The 15,657-nt window shown below is 42.1% G+C and overlaps 1 protein-coding gene across 3 annotated transcripts in view; it reads left to right on the forward strand.

The window, feature by feature from the left end:
- Positions 1 to 464: 464 nt before the first annotated feature.
- Positions 465 to 15,657, forward strand: part of TOP2B (DNA topoisomerase II beta) — a 57,465-nt gene continuing 42,272 nt past the window's right edge. For all 3 annotated transcript variants that reach the window (XM_042816504.1, XM_042816506.1, XM_042816505.1), the window contains exons 1-2: positions 465 to 553; positions 14,124 to 14,297. In XM_042816504.1, the coding sequence (XP_042672438.1) occupies positions 488 to 553; positions 14,124 to 14,297 (240 nt within the window). In that variant the 5' untranslated portion in view covers positions 465 to 487. The remainder of the gene's footprint in view (positions 554 to 14,123; positions 14,298 to 15,657) is intronic.

Here is a 15,657-nt window from a genome sequence, read left to right on the forward strand (position 1 = left end):
GGGCCGGGCGGGTGGTGTGCGCGTGCGCGCGTGCAGGGAGCGCGCGGGCACGCGCCAGCGGGTGCGCGCGGGAGCGAAGGCGGGGGAGGGGAGCGGGGCGATTTCGCTCTCGGTTCACGCTCCGGGGCCTTTGTGGCTGCGGGGCCTCGCCCGGGGCGAGGCGGGCGGCGGCGGAGCGGCCGTCCCTTTAAACTAGCGGAACCGCGGGCCCCGGCCGGGCCTGCCCCGCCGCCTGCCGGCCTCCGGCGGGAGCGCGGGTGGCGGACGGGCGCTTTGTGTGGGCCCCGCTCCGCCGCGCTGCCCGCTCCCTCGTTATTTTGCTCTGCCCGGGCCGCGCTCCCGGCATGAAGTAGAAGCGGGCCGCGGCGGGAGGCGCTGAGGGGCCGCGGCGAAGAGCGAAGGGCGCGCGGGGAGGCGCGGGGTCGGGGCCGGCCCTCGAGGCTGCCTCCGTGCGCCATCGGCTCGGCTGAGGAGAACCGGGCGGAAAATGGCAAAGTCCGGAGGAGGAGGAGGAGGAGGCGGCGGCGGTGGCAGCGGGGGACTGACCTGGGTGGTGAGTTGTGGGGTCGGCGCTTCGGCGCCGGCGTTTGTGGGTTTGTTTTTGTCTTTTTGCGTCCCCTGTCTGTGTGCGCGGAAAGCGGGGCTGGCGTTTAAACGGGGAAGGAACCGGCGGGTGAAAGGAAGCCGGGCGGGGCGGGGCGGCAGGGGGAGAAGCAGCCCGGGCCGGGGGCAGCGCTCAGCCTGGAGCGGAACGATGCCTTTGTGGGCACCAAAGCTTTCCCGATCGCCTGGGATGGTGAAAGCCGGAGCTTCTGAGTTACGGAGATGAGTTACGACAGGGGCCTGGAGCCGTGTGCTTGCAGATCGCTCTTGAAGTTGAACTTTGTCGTCTTCCGAAAGTTACTACTCAATAACAGGGCTTAGGAGGTGGGTTTTTGTAGTAAGCGAGGATGCTCTCCGCTTTTGGGAAGACCTCGGGAAGGAGGAGCGAAGATGACCTGGTGGGGTCTTATTCGTCCAGTCAGTAACTTCCCTGTTAGCGTGGAGTTCAAACTAGCGTGCCTTATTTAATGTTTAAAAAGATGGTCCATCTTGATAGATGGTGAGGTGCCTGCATCTTTAATCAGGCATGTATTCTTTGCTGAGTTAGGAGCTTTAAACCTTCTTGTTTGAGGAGGTAATAACAAACTAGTTTTTCTGTTGTGTTTTCTTGTATCTTTGAGCTGCTGGAAAAGAACATGAACAGCGTTACTGAGATAAAAGACATCCCATGTATTCTGAAGGTGGACTGCTTCTGTGGCTCTAATTATCGCGTTTAACGCTAATTCTTTTTCATTATAAAAGCTGGTGGTTTGAAAAGGTACATAAAAATGTACGAGTTTCTGGGTGTGTCACTTGAAATTAGGCAGTTTAGATATGGGAACAGCCTAAGTAAAGAGGCTGAAGTTATTCTACTTTCCATTCTGTAATACTGTGCGATCTTTATCAACTGCCACCTTGTATACCTCTTCAGAATTAAGATTTTTATGGTACAGATTGGACCAAGTAATTGAAAGTTTCACAGCTCATAGAAGACTGCAGAATGAAGTGTGAAAATCATCGAGTAGGCATTTTTAATGAAACATGTTCCTAAATGTAATGGGGATGAAAGTATGGCGAGTCAACAGTTTTTCCTACAACTGGAAGTGATCACTTTTCCTTCTGTAAAGGCAGTAAAGACTGAAGTGCTTTTGTTGTATCAGAGTAGTGGCAGAGAAATAATTAGATTTCAGTTAAAACCCTGTAATGACCATTCAGAAAACAGTAGGACTTTTCCTTTCTCTCATGCGCATTTTAAGCGCTGAAGATAGGGCCCCTGAATCAATTCCTAAAGGCAGACCTGCTCGCTGTCATCTGCAGGATGCTGGAGTACAGAAGAGCAATGCTGTTGTGGCACTAGAGTTGAATGGGGCAGCAATTAGCTTAGTGTGCAGGGAGAAAATGAGGCAGGTGCCAGTTCATGAATAGATATGATATGCTGGCATTGAGGCTGAAGTGTACAGAGTTAGGGACAGTTTGGGACAGTTTCAACATTCTAATTTTAATCTGCTTGCCCTATGTCTTTTACACTTCTTGTTACTGTGGTGAAAGCACTGGGACGTTTGTTTTCTGAGTAATATGTTTCTATTGTTAGTGATTTCTTTTTAAGACCAGGTGAGCTAAACAGTTGAACTGTACCAGAAATAAATCTAGTTCTAAAGAGGGGAAGCATGTTTAAGAATTGACGTGGTGTTTATGTTTCAAAGTTGCAAGTCTCATATGGGTAATCTGATTCTCACATCTTTAAAAGAGTTGTCTGTATGATTTCAGCTTTAGTTGTGGTTAAACAGTATTCGTGTTCTTATCTTCTACTCCTTAGGTAAGAATTATACGCATTTAGGAAAGAGGGTGTTCTTTAAGTTACAGAATTTACCTTGGAGTGAACTTCATGCTAGGAAGCTCCTGCAAGTGCCAGGTGTTACGTACTTGCAGAAGCAAGATGAATTAGGTATTCATGGAAACACAGCAAGTCATCCACATCAGTTTATAGCTACCTAGTAGCTAACCTTAGCATAGTAACAGTGCTTTGAGAAATGTTACTAGCAGTGGTGGGCTGGTAAGCAAGAACAAGGAGGAGTTATAGGGACACAGGACAATGTATCCATTCCATGTGTTTGTTAGGAAAATGGTCTATCATTAAAGAACTGAAAATAACCTCTGTGTAACCTCAGACTTATGAATTGTACTAGCTGGTTTTTGAGGAGCTTTTTCTTTTGTCTTCCTGCTAACTTGTTGGAGTCAACTTGCAGCTCTTCGCTGTTGTAGTAACTCTGTAATAGTTGGCAAAAGGTGGAGTTTTCACCAGCAGATTTGTAGTAATTATTTTTTGTGGATGATTTCCAAAGGTGACTCAGAAATGTGTTGTAAGTTAGTTACAAATGCATGGATTAGTAAATAGGGAAATTGCTGTTGGTAAAACATAATGGCATTTTTTAGTGCTAGAAAAGCATGCTTTTAAGTAAGACATTGTTATTAATGTTTATAAATATGTAAAGGGTGAGTGTCAGGAGGATGGAGCCAGGCTCTTCTCAGTGGCATTCAATGCTAAGACAAGGGGCAATGGGTGCAAGCTGGAACATAGGAGGCTCCACATAAATATGAAAAAAACTTCTTCACGATAAGGGTAACAACCACTGGAAGAGGCTGCTGAGGGAGGTTGTGGGGACTCCTCTGGAGACATTCAAAACCTGCCTGGATGTGTTCCTGGGTGACCTGATCTGGTGTTCCTGCTCCAGCAGGGTTTGGACTAGATGATCTTTCGACATTCTGTGATTCTGTGATCTTCAACCTTTCTGTGTGTTTAGGAACAGATGAAAGTGAGCTGTCATAATGGTACAATAACAGTACTTTTTAGAATATGTCCTGTATAGTGAAAGTGAAATCACCTCAGGTACAAATGCACACCTATGAGGTGTTGCTCTGATACAGTGGCAGTGCACACAAAGCTATTGAAGTGGTTCTAAACAAGCTAAATAGTTATTTGTGGGAATGTTTTCAAGGCTTTCTCCTCAACTCCAAGAGCTACATGAACCTTATAAAGGAAAAGTGAAACTCCTGAAAGTAGTTGGACGTTTCAAACATACCACTTCCATTTAGCAGTCCATTGTGAAGGTGTAGTTTTCATTTTCAGGAAACACTAGCTTGAAACAAGTATGTACTGAGCATTAATGTGAATTTTGTTTTTCTGGAGAAGTTTATATTGCAGATCTGCATGCTCCTTGAATGGAGTGGAATGGAAACGATACATACACCAGTTTGCTTTAAACTGGTTTGTACTTGGTTTGAGTAAATACCTGAACTGTATAATGCAAAGTGAAAAGATAGCAGGTTTTTAAATAATCTAAGTTCAGCTATTTGCACTTCTCAGCAGTTTCGGAGTGACATTGAAAATTAAATTTTGGTGTAATTCTATAACCGAAGAGAATATGTATGCGATAGGATAGGGCAGTAGACTCCAGCAAACAAAAATGAACAAACAACAGAACAGCACCGATCTTCTGTTGAAGGGACCTTATCTCTGTTCAGTCACTTCATTTGAAAACAAATACTCCGAACTGTAGTAAGTGAATAGCTGTTAGTGGTGTGTATATTTTCGAGGGGAAAATGGTTAGATGCATGGGGATTACTTTGGTGGGAGAAAGTGTACATGCAAACACGTGCCCCTTGCTAATGCTCTGTCTGTCTAGATTATGTGTACTTTGTGAAATTTCCAAGCTAACAATGTTGTATTAAATAGGATGGATAAATTCACCTTTTAAATAACAGACTATAAAAGTATTCTAAGGTGGGCAGATTAGATTTGCAAAAAACAGTTTTAATTTTCCAGAAATAGATTTTCACCTCATGTAAACTGTGTGACTGCATGCTAAAGCTATCTTCAAATGCACATTTATTTTTCTATTAACTTAAATACGTAAATGGGAATCACATAACTGATGGATATGAGAGATTCTGTTCATAGAAGTGTTTTTTTTTTTTTTAGCATTGAACTTACTGATGCTGTTGGTATGGAGGGACTGGGGAATCCCCTGTCACTTCAATCGCACTGTCTGGAGACAAGAGTGCCACTGCTAGGAGCAGCAGTCACTTGATTTTAGTGAAGTGTAAGGCTGTACAGTAATAGCACTTTCTGTCCTAAGATTTCTGTCATAGGTTTTGCTTTAGGAAGGTAACAAAAACAAAGGAACGGCAACAACAACAACAAAAAAAACCCAATACTGCTAAAACTGATGTGGATTATATAGAGAGAACTTGGAAATGCAGAATGATACAGAAAACTCAATTTTTCTCATTGGATAATTTAAAATATTAAATCTGTTGCAATGTTATCCACAAAGGCAATGTTGTTCTGCTCCACGTGGGTTTTGAGAATTTGCAGGAGCTCATTGAGCAAAAATATATACCTGTAAACATGGTTAAATGTTTGAAGGATCCTCTGATGAAAATTGTGTGTTTGGAGACTTTTCAGTGTCCTCTTAATACGTGTAGGGAAACTGAAGTATTTTGGAAGAATCTATTTTAGTGCTCGTATCCCAAATTTAAATGAAGTGAATTTTAGGTCAAGGTATGTAAAATGATTTCACAGAACTTCTAAAAAGAAATACTAACATTTAAAATATAATTTAAAATTAAGCAACTGATGAAAGTGTTCTTATGAACATAACACAGTAATTGCTCGGAAGTGATAGACCTGCTCTTTATGTTGTGTGACTCCCTCTTACCTGAGGATCAGATCTACTGGTTTTAAAGCTTCAATGTGATCACAGATACTTTTACTCCTGTAGAGCGAGTCCTCCTAAAATTACAATTACCTTCTGAAGCATGTTATTAAAGTTTTTCTGTGCTATCGATTCATCTGGTTTCATTTAATAAAGCTATTTTAAAATTCTGTTTGTGTCTTAACTCCAATTTTCATATAAATACACTTCACCACTGAGAGTGAATTAAGGCACTACTTTTAATTTTTGTATTTTGTGAAAGTGATAAATCTGGGTATTTGTTAGAGTGCACTTCTAAGTAATTGACTTTCTTTTTAAGCAAGCAAGAAAAAGAGTGTTAGCACAGCTAGTGTAAAGGCTGCCTCAGTTAGAAGGTGTTTGAAAGGTTTATGAAAATTGAGAAAGAGAGGGCATGGCTACGCTGAGGCATCGCATTCCTTATCTAAGACACTGAACAGTTGTGAGAAGAACAGATGTATGTAAAACGGCACAAATGTCTGCCTTACTGAGGTGCCAGAAAGTCACGACAACTTTCTCTGCGAGGGAATCTTCAGAGACAGCAACAAACACTGTTTTTTGTCATGACAGAATCACAGGAGATGTAAGATAAGATAACACTGGATAAGTTGTTTGCCTGTAACTCAGAAGAATCCAAGATAAAGTAGAAAAAATATCAAGCTCTTGCAACATGCTAACTTGATATGTAATGGTTCTGTAGGAGCAGTTATAAACCAGAGTCAGCTCCTGAACAGAGGATCGTCATTTGTGAGAAACTGGAAGTCTGAGCTTCACTGGAGATGCTGGAAGGCAGCTGTAGAGTCTTGGAATATTTCTCGAAGCACTCAGACTGGTGATTTGTACCAGTGATTCCATTACTTCACAATAAGCTGACAGGCAAAAGCCTTCAAATTTGGTGTTAGGCTTACTCAAGCCTTGCAGCACAAGGGCGTCTAGGTGAGAGCTCTGTCTCAGTGGAACCGTGTGCAGCACAAGTACAGACGAGAAATTTAGAATGAGCTTGATAGTGATTCAGTTCCACAAAGCAATTAGGTGCGTCTTGCTGCACTAGTTGGTGGTACTGAGCAGTGTTCAGAGAGAGGAAGTTCATTAGAGAAAGTCTTGAGACATGAGACTTGTTAGGAGTTTGCCATAGCTTTGTGCACACGTTTGTTTTCCTGATGTTTTGTCTTATGATTTGGGGTGTACAGCTAAACTGATGTGGTAAAGCATTGAAAAGGGCAAATATATAGGAAAGGCTGAGTTATAAAGAAGTTATAAAGGTGCCAAGAAAGTTCTTCTATCAGTACCTCTTTTTCATTTCTTGGCTAGTGGTGGAAATATGTTTAAATTAGCTGATGAAACAGTGGACCAAACAGGTTTCTGAACCATCCACTGTACAGGTCTTTTCTGGGAAGCAGCAGTACTGAAAAAAAATAGCTCTCTCTCTACTTGCATTAAGCCAGCTTAGAAACGCACGTGCTAAATAATAAGGACATAGTCCCTCCTGATGGAATGGGCCTTCTCCACGCTGAATTAAACTAGTGGAGCCTTGCTGATGTCAGCAATCAAGATTTTAATGAGCATGCAGGGTCAAGCTTGTGTGAGTGGTTCGTGCAACTTCCCAAATTGGTTTATGAGTAAACTGTAGTTAACTTACCAAAGTTAAATCACAGAATCATAGAATCACCCGGGTTGGAAGGGACCTCAAGGATCATGCAGTTCCAACCCCCCTGCCTAGCAGGGCCACCAAACACACACATTCAGATCAGGTTGCCCAGGACCCCGTCCAACCTGGCCTTGAACACGTCCAAGGACAGGGCATCCACAACCTCCCTGGGCAGCCCGTTCCAGGGCCTAACCACTCTCCTTGTAAAGAACTTCCCCCTAACATCCAACCTAAATCTTCCCTCCTTCAACTTGGATCCATTTCCCCTAGTCCTGCTGTTATCAGCCCTTTTGAAGAGTTTACTCCCCTCCTGGGTGTAGGTTCCCTTCAGGTATTGATAGGCTGCCATGAGGTCACCCCGCAGCCTTCTCTTCTCCAGGCTGAACAAGCCCAACTCCCTCAGCCTGTCCTCATAGGGGAGGTGCTCCAGCCCCCTAATCATCTTAGTCGCCCTCCTCTGGACCCTTTCCAAAATCTCAATGTCTTTCTTGTACTGAGGGCTCCACACCTGGACACAGTGCTCCAGATGGGGCCTCACAAGAGCCGAGTAGAGAGGGACAATCACCTCCCTGTCCCTGCTGACCACCCCTCTCCTGATGGAGCCCAGGATCCCATTTGCTTTTCGAGCTGCCAGAGCACACTGCTGGCTCATGTTCAGTCTCTCGTCCATCAGGACCCCCAGGTCCTTCTCTGCCGAGCTGCTCTCAAGGACCACTCCTCCCAGCCTGTACGGGTGCCTGGGGTTCTTCCGGCCCAAATGCAAAACCTTGCACTTTGCCGTGTTGAACCTCATTAGGTTCACCCGAGCCCAGCCCTCCAGCCTGTCGAGGTCCCTCTGAATGGCATCCCTTCCTTCCACCGTATCAACCGCACCACTCAGCTTGGTGTCGTCAGCAAACTTGCTGAGGGTGCACTCAATTCCCTCATCGATGTCATTAATAAAGATGTTAAAGAGCACCGGTCCCAAGACAGACCCTTGGGGGACACCACTTGTTACCGGCCTCCACCTGGACATAGAGCCATTGACCACCACCCTCTGTCTGCGGCCTTTCAACCAATTGCTTATCCATCGGGTCGTCCACCCATCAAATCCACTTCCCTCCAATTTGGAGATGAGGATGTGGTGGGGGACCATGTCAAAGGCCTTGCTCAGGTCCAGGTAAATGACATCGGTCGCCTTCCCTTCGTCCACTGATGCTGTCACTCCATCATAGAAGGCCACAAGATTAGTTAGGCATGACCTTCCTTTGGTGAAGCCGTGCTGGCTGTCTCGGATCACATGCTCATTCTTTATGTGATCGAGCATGTTGTCCAGGAGGATCTGTTCCATGATCTTCCCAGGCACAGAGGTGAGACTCACCGGCCTGTAGTTCCCCGGGTCCTCCCTGCTCCCCTTCTTGTATATGGGAGTGACGTGACCCTTCCTCCAGTCATCCGGGACCTCACCTGACAGCCACGACTTCTCAAATATGATGGAGAGCGGCTCGGCAACCACCTCAGCCAGCTCCTTCAGGACCCTGGGATGCACGCCATCTGGCCCCATAGACTTGCATTCATTCAGTCTAAGGAGGCACTCTCAGGCTTGCTCTGCCCTTACAGTGGGGAGGGATTTACCTCCTTGGTCCCCACATAGAGGTTTGGGGATGCAGGGTTCAGGGACATGAAAAAGACTAGAATCCTGGCCACCAGTGAAGACCGAGGTGAAGAACTCATTCAGCACCTCAGTGCTTTTTTTTTCCTTGAAGTTTGAAGGGATTTCAGTGTGCTGCTTTACAGCAGAAGGTACAGTTATTTCATTCATTGGTTTTAAGCACGGCAATTCAAAGAATCTGTAGGAACACAGTCTTGTCTAGAAATAATTATTTCATGTTAAACTTTTTCTTCCTTGAGAGTCAGGGCCAGTGTTTTTTCCCTCCTTGACTCTGAAGCTTACTTCAAAAAACAGATTCTTACAAGATCAGTATGTTAGCAAAGCATTTGTAGATTTAACGTTTTTAGATCCTATGCGGACACTGTCAAAATTCAGTATTGAAATAGAGCTTGTCTATGGGAAAATTTCATATCCCTCCCAGAAAAAACAAGTGAAATTTAGTTAAATTGTCCTTAGACTTTGGAAGATGTTAGACACTTGCTTTTTAAGAGGTAAGTATTAAAGGTCAGGATCTGAATGTACCTGTGCCAAATAAAACAGCTGTTGCTGTAGTAACTTAGTAAAAATGCAGTCATATTTAGAACAATACACATAGTTTACTGGTCAGAAGTAATTATAGTGAGCTTCCCCCCGCTCTCCCCCTTCCCAAAAAAAAAGTGCTCTATTTCACTTCTCAGATTTTATGGAAAAATCCTTTAGTTTTCCTTAAAATCTAGTTTACTAGTACATTGGACATAACAAATTCTAAAATAGCAATAATTATTCTTTCATTTAGTCTAGCTATTTAGTAGGAGGAGGAAGCTGTATAATTCTAAGAAAGCAGTTTCGTATTGCAGCCAAACAATCAAATGATACCCGCTGAAAAGCATATTTTCTTTTTTCTCTTATCATCCCATTCTTATCATTCTGCTCTTTACCCTGCATCAGTACTTGTCTGGTTCTCCTGCAAACTTGCTTAGGAAAATGGTCCAGCAGACAATGGCTTGCTTCTAATGGATGAAAAACGGGAAGGAAGGAGATTCTGTTTACTCCTTGAGATGGTTTGTTATTAGGCTGGTTTTGGTTCCACTACCTGAAGAAACAAGAGAGGAGAGAAGAAAGGAAGGAGTTCTCATTTTTGGCAACAATTAACTGTTGTGCTTTTCTGTAACTGGGAAATCTGTTGCAAGTTATTCTGTAAATGAATTATGATGATAAACATTGATGTAATCTGGTGCTTTCAGAGTCAAGAGCAAATTGTGAGGAGGTGGAGGTATAAGAAATAAATTAGGAATTGAAAGTAAACAAGCTTGTTAGTAGGCTGGAGCGTGACTAGTTCTGGATGAGGTTAATGGGTGCTCTTTCCTGAGTTACTTTTGGGGAGCATGCGATAGAGAGATTTAGTTAATGCCACTGATGGGATGCCATGTTTTATGCAGATTTGCTCTGGTAACTGCAAACTGTTACTTCTGTGTTTTCATCTTGGGAGGAGAGCCAGAGCATTTGTTAAACACAGCAGGGGAGTGGTTTCTTTTGAAACTCACTGCCTTTGTTTTTTCCTGGTGGGAGGTATTCTCAGTCAGAATTTTCCTTTGGCACGTTGCTAAATGTTTAGGTACCAATGTATTAATCGTGTATTTTTCTAAGTCAAGAAGAGGCCATTAAATCCAGTATGTGTAACACCACACTACATGTGAGTGTATGTTATCCATAGAGCTACCTGGCAATTACCATATTGCATTTATAATTTTTTTGAGTTATAGCATATTATAATATGTATATTATACACGTATACATATACAGTTTTAAAAGAACTGTTTGTTTGTTGTTGGTTTTTGTTTTATGTTGCTGGTTTGTTTTTTTCCAGCTGTAAGTGGCGGAAAATCGACGTCCCTGGATTCCATTACTTAATTAACCTCCCTAGGTTTTACAGCTTAATTACATTCAAAATTTACTGTCTTGTCCCACTAATTCTCCACTTTAAGGGAATGTGGGACACATGCCATGTACTTCTGTAAAATGTTATGTGCCAAGGCTGCATTTCCCTTACAGGACAACAATCCTTGCAAGTGCATGTAGTTGCTTGAGGAGGCTGAAGCCAAATAGGCAAATCCCAGGTGGAGATACATTCACATAGTGATGTCTCTTTTTTGTTCACCTGTATTGGAGTAGATTAAGTGTCCTTTTTGCCACCTAGTTTTAAAAAAAGAAAGAAAGAAAAGAAGGAAGAATATTTGAAACATTTGGTCTCAGTTGAAGCTGAAGTAGCTTGTGCTAGAGGCATGAAAAAGAAAGAAAAAACAGAACAAAACAAGGAAGACTGTGTTATGGGCACAATAGGGAGATTTTTTTTGGTTATAGGGTGATGTATTCTGTCTATGAAATACAACATTCAGAATGCTTCTTGAACTAGTACAGGGGAAATACTAGCTTTTACTCTGCCTTTTCTCCTATTTTGAACTTTCCAGCTGTACATTATATACCATTCTGGAGTCTTCCTATGTAAATATCTGTTACTATGCTGAGATTAGCATAATAAACTGATTTTTTCATGAAGGAAATGCTATGATTTTTAATTGTCTCAGTCTAATGCCATTTCTCTTTTTGCCCAGAGCAGAATTTCATGGATGAACACAATTTTTAAACACAAAGAAAGACCACATAACCCAGTTTCCATCAAAAAAGGCAATAAAGAATCTGTGGCGTCATTCGTGTTCTGTTATATGTAAAAATTTCATCAAAAGGGACTGCAAGAAAACAAAAAAACAAAAATGTGAAGAAAGAAAATGCAAAAACCGAACCTGAGCTCTGAGATTGATAGTAGACAGTGGAAGTAGCTGAACTGTAGCCTATTAAAGGCTGCTTGCATTCTGATTCTCGGGATTGCAGAAGGAAAGAATGACTGTAGCTTTTGAATACTACTAGAAAAATTCATAGCTAAATAAACTCTAAATGAGAAACAATGCCAGCATTAAAATGCTACTGGAGAAAGCATTCATCGTAGTAAAATCTGCTTGTGATAACACTTTGTCTGATATCAAATGACCAGAAGGTGCTATCAATGGAGACTGTTATGTTTTTCTGTAGAGTTAGCACTATCCCATGTTTGAAGTTTAACTGCAAGTCTATAAAGGAGGTTGCACAGTGCAATCAATTATTGCATTCCAAAGTAATTAAGAGTGGTCACCTTGCTGGCTTACATGCACATGGGTGTGTATATTCACAACCAACTTGGAGGGTAGCTGAAAAACTCTCTGAAGTCCTGTATGTAACAGGAATGATGGAAAAGTCAAACGCTTTAAAAAACATAGTGAAAATTGGCCACATTAAGGTAGTGAAACAGGCACTGAAAATCATGTATATATCCGTGTGTGTGTACACGTATGTTTTTCACAATAAATCAGCTAATTTTTAAATCAAAAAGTAAAAGACTTGATCCCCTTGTGATACTTGTTTAATTCATTTCAGGGATGTTCTCCTGAAACAACAGCTGGGGCTGTTTTGAGAAGTGTTTTTGGAGCTCCAAAAATATGAATGTTTCCCAGACAGGACAGAATACAAAAGTCTTTCTGAGACAATTCCAAAACATGCGTAAAATATTGTCAGTTTACCATGCTACAGTTTAGTACTTGCTTGATTTTTTATTTATATACATTTCTAAGGAAAGCAGTGAGAAAAGGCTGTAGAACATGTGTCCATGGATCATAGACTCAAAAATCATTAAGGTTACAAAAGACCCCTAAGATCATCTAGTCCAACCATTGACACATCACCACCATGCCTGCTAAGCTGTGTCTGTCACTGCCACGTCTACTCTTTTCTTGAAAACCTCAGGAGGCAGTGACTTCATCACTTTGCTGGTCAGCCTGCTTCAGTGTTTCACCACTCTTTCTTAGAATAAATTTTCCTAATCTGCATCTCCCCTGGTGCAACGTTGAGGCCATTACTTCTCATCCCTATCCATGTTTACCTGGGAGGAGAGGCTGACCCCAATATTGCTATGACCTCCTTTCAGATAGTTGGAGAAACTGATATGGTGTCTCCTGCACCTTCTCTTCTTCAGACTGAACAATCCCAGTTCCCTTGGCCACTCCTCATAAGATTAGTGCTCCAGACCCTGCACCAGCTTTGTTGCCCCTCTTTGGATGTGCTCCAGTGCTTTGGTGTCTTTCTTGTAGTGAGAGGCCTCACAACTATTTAGTACTTGAGCTGTAGCCTCACCAGTGCCAATTAGAGGGGGATGATCACCTCCCTAGTGGTGCTAACTATGCTATTTCTGATACAAACTAGGATGTTTTTACCTTCTTGGCTACCTGTACACAGATCCTTTTCCTCCATGCAGCTTGCCAGATGCTCTGTCCCAAACATGTAATGTTGCATGGGGTTGTTGTGACCAAAGTGTGGGGCCCAGCACTTGGTCTTGCTGAAACTCATACAGTTGGCCTCAGCCCATACATCCAATCTATCCAGATCCCTTTATAGAGCCTTCTTACCCTCAGGCAGATCACTGCTTCTTCCCAGCTTGGTGTTGTCTGCATACTTACTGAAGGTGTACTCAATCCCTTTGTACAGATCTTCAGTAATGATATTAAACAGAACCAGCCCCAATACTGACCCTTGAGCAGCACTACTTGTGATCAGTTGCCAGCTGGATTTAACTCTATTTGCACCCACCCTCTGGGTCTGGCCATCCAGCCTTCTTTTTTTTTTTACCACGTGAAGAGTCTACGTGTCCAAGCCATAGGCTGCTAGCTTCTCCAGAAAACTGTCAAACAAAACCGTACTGTTTTACTTGACAGAGTCAAAGGCTTTATGAAAGTCCAGGTAGGCTACGTATGCAGCCTTTCACTGCATGCACTCATCTTCATCACTGATTGGGCGATCAAGACTGTGGGGGAGAGCATGTCAAATATCTAAACAACATTTGTGTTCTAAAAATGCCAATTCAAGACAGATTCAGGGATTCAGAGTTGATTTTCTTTTTCAGAGTGCAGCACAGACTAAAAGGCTTGGTCTGGAAATAGGCAGTGCTGCAAACTTCTGATACTTGCATCCCTGCATAATAAGGCTATTTTATTTAGATGGGTAATATAAATTGTAGCAGGTGAGAAGTGAGAAGCTGTAGGGAAGGCATTGCTAGTGTTTCTTAAGCTCTACGAAATACGTTGTCCAAACAACGTGTAAAGGAGTAATTTCACTGTCACTGTTCTGAAGAGTACTTAGTGGTTTGGGAAAATAGGTATGCACAAAATGGATGTTAAAAATGTTTAATCTGAGCAAGCTGAGTATCTTTTTAAATATAGTGTTAGTAAGTAACAGAAGTTAGAAGATGTGTCAATTTGTTGAGAAACTGTAGTACAATCAATTACCATATTTCTCTTGAGAAGATAGCTTGATCTTAATGCACACAAAAATGTAGCATTTAAATTATATGACAAGCTTTGATTGTAATTTAAATCTGTCAGGATTTTTTTGCACTTGATTGGCAAGTTGAATTAATCAGATTGATTGTTGTCTTTTTTTTTTATAGACATTATTTGATAATCAAATCAATGCTTCAAAAAAGGAAGAATCAGAAAGTGTTAATAAAAATGACACTTCAAAGAAGATGTCTGTTGAGAGAGTTTATCAGAAAAAGACTCAGCTTGAACATATCCTCCTCCGTCCAGACACCTACATTGGATCAGTTGAACCTTTAACTCAGGTAAGTTTAATTAACTTAATTGTCTTCATATTTTCTGTTATTTTAATGAGGAAATTACTGTTACTACTACTAAAAATATGCATTCAAAATTATCATGTTAAGATCTGTAATTATGTTTGTCTGCATGTGTAAGAGCCATAGAACGGTTTGGATTGAAAGGGACTTGGAAGATATCTAGTCCAGTTGCCCTCCCAGGAGTTTACAATAGCTTAATAGATCCTTTAGCTAAGAAGTCATGACAAACACTGAATTTATACTGCCACTCCAGTTCTGAGCAACTTGAAATGTCCTTGTTTTCCCATAGTTCTTTTCATGTAGTAGTTGTTACTCCCATTAAAATAGGTCCTGAAACTGTATTGCTTCCAAAATTGGTGGTTCTAGTCTCAGAATGAGTTTGCAGAGATTCCCATAAGAGGCTCCTAATATTGCTTCTTCAGAATCAGAGAATTGTAGAGGTTGGAAGGGACCTCTGGAGATCTTCTAGCCTAACTGTCCCACTAACACAGATTCCCTACAGTAGGTTAAAGCATCCAGGCGAATATTGAATGTATCCAGACAAGACTGCAACCTTTCTAGGCAGTTTGTTGCAATGCTCTGTAATCCTTAATGTACAGATTTTTTTTCATGTTCAGAACTATGTTTCAGTTCCAATTTCCCCTTGTCCTGTTATTGAGCACCATTGTAGAGAGCTTGGCCCCATCCACTTGACAAGGGCAGGGGCATCTTTCAGTAGATTAGGCTGCCCAAAGCCTCATGCTGCACAACCACGAACACTTCCAGGAAGGAGGCATCCACAACTTTTTTGGTGGTTTTATGAGCTGAATTTGACTCATTAGTCAAGGGCTAAACAGCAAGACCATTCCACCATGCAAAGAGAAGCTTAGAACCAGGTAGCAGAAAGTAGATAGTGAGGACAGTGGGAAGGGAAAGAGACTACCTGTTGGAAGAAGCTTCACTTCTTATTTGACTACCAGTAAGGTAGTGAAGGAGGAAAGGTTGTTTGGAGAATTTTGGTGTTAAATTTCATAAGCTATGACTGCTAATATTTCTAAGTTAAAGGACTTGTGCATGGAAAAAATATATGTGTAAGTCACCAGAGGGACTCTGAATACTGAGTGGCCACTAAATGGTGATAAACACACAGATGTGTTTTGGGGGCAACCCTTAATTTTACTGATACAATTCTGTTTGGATAGAATCATTTCCTGTATTTGTGAGATACGCTTCCTCCCCATTGTCCATGGTTGAGGGAAGCAAGCCTTAAGAAAACCATCCTTGACTGCTCAATTGCATGTTATATGATATATTTAAAAACGAAACAAAATAAAAAACATTTACATTTCCATCAAATGAAGCACCC

Source organism: Centrocercus urophasianus, unplaced genomic scaffold (assembly GCF_019232065.1).
Source record: "Centrocercus urophasianus isolate 14NV4802_14NV808 unplaced genomic scaffold, USGS_Curo_1.0 seq_16, whole genome shotgun sequence".
NCBI classification, from domain to species: Eukaryota; Metazoa; Chordata; class Aves; order Galliformes; family Phasianidae; genus Centrocercus; species Centrocercus urophasianus.